Raw genomic sequence first — 7011 nt, 5'->3', positions numbered from 1 at the left:
TTATTGTTGAAAACATTGTAAAAGCATCAAATTAAATGCTTTCGTAATCAAATTAAATATTAAGCCTTAAATTAATATGTCACCCCACTTCTCCGTTAAAGATGTAAAGGCCATTAACAGACAAATAACCAAAACATTATAAGTCTGATAACGATAATAACCAAAATGAAACTTTTCATAATTGAAACCACAAGTGTAGTGACCCTATTCCTAACCATAATCCCAATCTAATCTAAGTTTTTCATATCATGCTAAACAAAGTCTACATCTATATAAATCAATACAATTACATTCCATCCATGCAATGGACCTGAATCCCTTCTCGAATTCACGTTACCTCTTTGATTTCTGAGATTTTAGTAAAGCATCCATCGACTTATCAATATCGTCTTGACAAGAGAGATTATTGATTTCAATAGGAAAAAAAACCATAATTATACATGTTTCTTTTATATATTCATAAGTTAATTGTCAATCAGGATCTATCGTACATTCTGAACCCACAAATCTCGGAAGCCCAAAGACCTGCTTACGACTTGGTAAAAAACTCGTATGCTTCCCGGTAACGATCTAATACAACATTATATAGGGGGTGAATGGGCTCCAGAAGATTTGAATACGGACCTAATACAGCACGAGGCAAGGGTGGAGAATCTTCGTCTTCCAACCAGCTACGTTGACACACAGAAAGGCCGCTTAAACAGTAGCATGTATGATAATGGTCTCTAGACTTACCAGGTTTGTCTCTCAGTCCACCATTCAGCTCCTGATTCCGAAACAGGAGGTATAAAAGATATAAGCTCATTTGAACAACAAATATTGAAGCCTAATTTGATTTGGAGATAAGTTTTGACAAATTAAAAAAATTTAAAATACGCAGCTAGTCCTACTTGAATGAAATATGATATTTAGTCCCTGTAGTTAAAATTTTTAAAAAAAAATTACTTTTCGGTTTAAAAATTCCGATCCAATCATTAACATTATAAGTATTTTACATCAAAATTTTTATCAACACACCCATGTAATCATACCAAATTCAAAAGTAAATCCTTATGTATAAGCAAATTTTGACCGAAAATATTGTGTTTTGGACTATTTTTAAATTGAAAAATAAATGTACTATTAAATTTTTACCCTTTTAAGTAAAAAACTAAATCTCAAACTTTACCAAAGAACAAGGAAGCATATTGAGTCAACCATGTTTGAATACTGAACCTGTGAGCATAAAAGAATGTATTGCTGCAAGGCCAAGCTGTTGAAAAGAGGTTCCACATTTGCATGCCCCTTACTATGATTATGATCAATATCGATAACATTATCTTGAGATGAGGTATTGTGTTGATCTGCAAACAAGAAGACGAAAAGCAAAATTAAAATACAACTCCCATGAATTATAGAGAGAGAAAAAAAAGAAAACAGAACTGAATCAGGGACTGCTAAACCAGCATACCTCCAATCTCGGAATGACTGCCGCCCAGAGATAAATCCCCATTCAAACCTTCTTCTCCAGCTGCATCTGATGAAGTGGTGGTTTGCGGACTTTCTTCACCACTACCTTCTCCATCTCCCAATGGTATTGGTTTTACTTCTTTAGTAGAATTTAATCTTTTTAGTAATGCAAAAATTCCTCCCTGATCACTTTCCTTGGTTTTATTTCATTTCAACTCGATAAAAACATGAATAAGATGATAAAAAATAAAAAATCACCTGCCAGAATGAGTAACAACCGTCAACCAGTTTATTAGTTCTGCCCTGAAATCCACCCTCCACTCCTTGTCGGAAAACAACCCAATCCTATAGAACTCAAAGTACATGTTTATTATTAATATACTCACAAGAGAATGCTATCATAGTTAGTACAAAGAAAGCTAACAAACTTAAAGAAGTGAAATGATATGGTCTTACAGTTAAGCCAGACAAATCCAGACTATCGACCTCATTGATTAAAATCATTGTCGCCAACCCACAAAAGGTGTACCTGATGAACAAATTAACACAACTTTAGGAGACTCATATTGAGTATTGTGAATTCCAAAACGACATATATGGTATTCATGAGGAAGTAAACAATGAATCAAATTTCAAGGATAAGTAATAATTTTATAATTTGAAACACATGCAAAGATGAGAGCAGAGTAGAACATACCCCCCATGAGCTTCAGAACCAGGTTCCCCAGAAATGCCACCTTCGTAAGTCTGGCAACTTCAAAAAGATGCAATAAATGATTTCAGTCACATGGATGACACAATAAGAATCAAGACACAGCTCAAGTAATCATTAAGAATATGCATTCAATCCAAGGCCAACCCATCCCATAATATTATTTTGAAGTATATGTCGAAGATTAAGTCTTGTGATGCCATTGAAGCAGAACGACAACATGTACTAATAGGGACACTAAGAGTCTTCATTTTTCCTTTCGGTATTCAACGCTGCCAAGGATGGACCCTGGTCAATGAAACAAAGTGGCCAACACTACTACTGACAGACGACATGGCTATTGGCTACAGTAAGAGCTTTCCTTGGTTATAACAGTGTATATTCATGCTAACCAAAGCGCATCACTCAGTCCTGAGAAGCATTCAAGTTTACCACAATTCAAAACAACAGAAAGTGAAGACTACAATAAAAACACCTTGATTTCCTGGGAATGAGAAATATGAGTAGAGGTTCCAACCTTGAAGCACCTAAGACGAGGCTTTTTATGCATGCCACATCAAATAAATGCGCTTACTAACAGCAACAAAATGTAGAAAGCAGACATGGAAACCAACTAAACCTAAAATAGATTTACGACGAAAAAGGAGGAAAACAGATTAGCTGCCTTAAATAACTACCTCAAAGCAAAGTAAAAGCTAGATACTGACCTTAAGATGTAATTTCCAACATTTTGAACAAGTTCATCATCCAAAATATTCAGGAGACTTGCAACCTGGTCAACAAAGATGGCTGACTTATCACAAAGAATAACCTTGAAAACAGTGGTACATAATTTAAAAACAAAAACCGATAATATATTTATACATATGCAACCAAAGGAAACATTAGATCTATAATAATTAGTGGAGTTTTCCAAACAAAACAGTGATATTATTAACTTTTCAGCATACTGCATACTTACTGAGATGGCTGTATAACATGCTCGAACATCAATTTCTCCACCATCATGCATTCTGCGAAAGAAATCATTAAAAATGCTTAAAATTACAGTCCAAATACTTGTTTCAAGGACAAAGATACAAACAAGTTGAATTTTCCTCATACCAAGAACATGATGCCACATACTTAAATGTAGATAGATTCAACTACACAAAACATTAACCTCCAGATACAAAGTCATTCTTAGTGAAGCAACTTCAAAGAAAAAATTAAATTTCATGATATCCACTAGAAGGTGGGTTCAAACTTGAAAAAAGACGAAGAAATGTGTCATACCTGAATCCCCCACTGGCATCTTTCATTTGCCGCAAAAACATGTACAGTTTTTCTCTGAAGGAAATTGCAAACTTCTGTTAAATAGCTTCCAATAAAAACTTCAAATTCAATTATTGCATAACCTGACCACCTATTAATTGATGACAATGCTTTTTCACCACCCAGAGTAACAAGTGAATTGACTGCAGCATATGTTGTTGCAAGGTGAGGCATCTGGAAAATTAAATTAAATTCATTTAGTTCTCTCATATATAATTGAAATGCAATATAACTTGAAAGGCGGTAAGAGGATACCCACACAGCAAAATAGAATGTTTCATATAAATAAGAATCATTCGAGAATAGGCCATCTCCACTAATTACTGTTAGCATACAGAAGACAGTAGGTAAGAGTTTAACAATGATCATATCCAAAATTTTACTTGCCTGTCCAGGTCCACCAGCATAACCACCATTAGGACCCTGTCAGCAGTAAGAACAAATATACAAAGAAGTATCAGATAACCATTCAGAAAAAGAAAAGAGCAACATAGTTAGCCAGTGCGCAATGAGCTTGAGCACCATCAGCACCAACTGGAAGCACCAGGTTGATATGTAACCAAGACCCCAGAAAACTCTGAATCTCCAAGTTTAGCAAATCAGAAAAACGAAACATTTTTTTCATGGAAAAACAAGAATGATAGTTCATTCTATACCAACTCTAATCAACTTGCGACTAGCAACAACAATAAGAAGGTTCCCTACCACACTCCTAGATAACTAGTAACTAATAACAGATAACTTGTCCTTGATAACATGTTAGGGAATAAATAAAACGGATAATGGAGAGAAAAATAGGGTGAATTACTCAACCGTGACAAGAAAAAGGCTTATGATGAAAGTTTTTTAAACCTAAATCTCCATCCTTAACAATGGTGGCCAAACCAAGTATCTATATGTCAAAGTCCTAAGTAAACTAAAAGAAATTAAACTCCTAATATATGTTTCAACCAATCATACACTTTAAGAGATACGACTGAATTACAAATATTATCCTAAGTAAATCTCTTATAAAGTCCTAACACAATCTAAACTTACCATAATCTTCACTAAAGATTCCTAACCTTATTTTAATCAAAAACAAAATCCTATTGGAAGCATGTGTGGTTTTATCTCCTCATGCTTGTATCACAAGCTCTAAGCTGGTAAAACATGGAGTAGGGCACACGCACTATGGCATATCAATCAATGTGCATAAGCACAAGACTTCTTTAAGTAATGCATTTCTTCCAACATAAGGCAACCATACAACTAGCCAAGAAAATACTCTGTAGTAATATATCGGAATAGAAAAGCATAATAAATGCAACTTATCCACTTGCAATGCTAGTTTTAATCTTCTAACTGATAATCAGAACATACAAAGCATTTTCCAATTCATTGAGATCAGCAATGCAAATCTTTATGCCGTGTTTAAGACCATATCCTCAGTAACTCAGTAATAACAACCATTCTTCAAACCAAATTATTAATAATAACAGCAAATGCTAACGTGATTATTTCACTTATAATGATGTTCAAGTTGGATCGATATGTATATACACATGCATATCAGAAATTTGGCTACCTGACAACGACTAAGAAAATCAATAGTATTATCTTCCAATTCAGGATCTACAAACTCGTCCAGTAAAGCAATCGAATGAAGTATCCAATAACAAATCCAAGGACGACTGCAGATTAAACAATAAAAATTACAATTTTATTTTGAATTGTAATCAATTGAAGTACTGATTAAAAAAAACAGCTAAAAAAGTGATCTACTTAGCATCTAATACGCAGAAAGAAGGACCGAGCCCTGTTAATCCTTTCGTTAAGTACTCCACATGATTTTCTCGTTGAAGCTCCAACCTGTCAGAAAAAGTCGAATATAAAATCCAAAACAAAAAAAAGTTTCTAAAATTTAGGGCTTTAGGGATTTACATGAAGGATTGAGAACTCGGAGGCAGGTTGTAGAACGTTTTGAATATGTCGAAGACTTGTTGCTCAACCAATATCTGATCCCGCTGAGTTACGGTTAAACTCCTGAACGATTCCATGGTTTCAAAATCGGCACCGGTGATCAGTGGACTGAGACACTGAGTTGACAACTCGCTTTGATTGCAGAGAAAAAAAAAAAGGAGGAAAGAAAAAAGGAAAAAATAAATTGGGGGAGAATTTAACTGTTTGGTAACGGAGATAAGATAATTAGTGACACTTAGTAATGCGAAGTTATTCCATCGAAGTTATTCCATCAGAAGATTACCTTTATCCATCCCATTAGTTCAAATATTTGTGAATATCTAAACATATGTTCTTTGTCCGTTTTATTGTCTGTATTCGGGGTTTGAGATTGTCTCTTAGTAATATTATGTTCAAAGTTCAAACATGTATTCTCTTTAAGGGTATAATGTCTTTATTAATGCATCCAACACTTATCGGTTTTCATATCTACTCATTAAATTGGGATATTAATATTTAAATAACATTTAATTTTAGATATTCTAACTACTACCAATTATAGATTTAAAGTAAATATAGATATTTATTATATAAAATTTTTTTTAGTTTTGAGAATTCAGATTCTAAAATCCATCATTCAAATTTACAATATTTTTGCAAACAATATTGTTATAGCTCCCTCCACGAACAAGGATACATGGTAGGTAGGAAGGCCAACCGATTGATACACTCTACTTACTACCGACTGGAAGGTTGCCAGGAAATCAGATCTTCTGTTTTAAACAACCAGAAGAGCGAAAGGTAATTGTCCAAGAAAGATGACCACCCATCTCTCCAAACACCTGCCCTTCTATTAAAAATGTGATCTCTTTTGTCACCAAACCCCACGTGAGTTCAACTGCTCCATACCACCAAATCAGAGTGAATGACAAGATTTGTTTCATCACAGACATCCTCGTCCCATCGAAGATATCCGCTCTATGCATCTTGCAATGATGGCTTGATGGCAAGTTTAAAATGTTAATACCATCCTGCACGAGACCTTTGCCTATAAATGCCTCAATAGACGATGAAGAAAGGATCGGCTCTCCAAATATACTAGCATACACCCTACCAACTTACTTTCATAGCTTCACTATCAAACCCTCTCCATCTCTACTCTTTATAACCTCTAGCTCTCCACCCGGACTAGGTGAATCGATTTTCATCGTCACCACCACATCCACCTCCTTACTCCTCGCTTGTTGTATCATTATATCAACAAATATATTTGGATTCGGATATCCAAATCCATTATCAGTTTTTCATTTTAAAATTTAATTTAATTTTTTAACTTACTAAATTCAAACATTTAAAGGATTAGTGTTGATACACAGTATCAACGAAGATAGAAAAAGAGGTAAATTTTAGGGTTGGGAGAGGGAAAGGTAGAGGGTCTCAAGCAAATGTGGCAGAAGATTTAGTGTATTAGGGTTAAGAATAGGGAGGAGTTCCTCTACTAAGTGGTATCTTAGAGTATTTATAAGTTAGTTGGGGTTTGTACGGTAATATAAGGTAAAGAGAATTTTGAAAAGAATTGAATATGTGAATTATTG

At 34.4% G+C, this 7011-nt stretch overlaps 1 protein-coding gene across 1 annotated transcript; it reads right to left on the bottom strand.

The window, feature by feature from the left end:
* Positions 1 to 319: 319 nt before the first annotated feature.
* Positions 320 to 5697, bottom strand: LOC108487072 (protein farnesyltransferase subunit beta). The gene is made up of 14 exons (XM_017791299.2): positions 5399 to 5697; positions 5240 to 5326; positions 5043 to 5148; positions 3863 to 3898; positions 3567 to 3649; positions 3437 to 3490; positions 3123 to 3174; positions 2869 to 2933; positions 2147 to 2203; positions 1906 to 1978; positions 1708 to 1794; positions 1451 to 1631; positions 1216 to 1343; positions 320 to 766 (listed from the first exon to the last, which is right to left on the bottom strand). Exons 1-14 carry the CDS (start codon positions 5512 to 5514, stop codon positions 530 to 532), a joined length of 1362 nt encoding a protein of 453 aa, XP_017646788.1. The 5' UTR covers positions 5515 to 5697; the 3' UTR covers positions 320 to 529.
* Between the last annotated feature and the right edge of the window lie 1314 nt (positions 5698 to 7011).

Source organism: Gossypium arboreum, chromosome 9 (genome assembly GCF_025698485.1).
Source record: "Gossypium arboreum isolate Shixiya-1 chromosome 9, ASM2569848v2, whole genome shotgun sequence".
Classification (NCBI taxonomy): domain Eukaryota; kingdom Viridiplantae; phylum Streptophyta; class Magnoliopsida; order Malvales; family Malvaceae; genus Gossypium; species Gossypium arboreum.
Note: the sequence above shows the minus strand (reverse complement) of the source record. Positions and strands in the feature narration are given on the sequence as shown.

What these genes read in the sequence shown, in the direction of transcription:
- LOC108487072 (XM_017791299.2), bottom strand. Translation starts at nt 5,514, where the DNA reads ATGGAATCGTTCAGGAGTTTAACCGTAACTCAGCGGGATCAGATATTG. An exon ending in CATGTTATACAGCCATCTCA is followed by an intron (nt 2,934 to 3,122) that starts GTAAGTATGCAG and finishes TTTGTTGACCAG; the next exon opens with GTTGCAAGTCTCCTGAATAT. An exon ending in CAGTCATTCCGAGATTGGAG is followed by an intron (nt 1,344 to 1,450) that starts GTATGCTGGTTT and finishes TCTTGTTTGCAG; the next exon opens with ATCAACACAATACCTCATCT.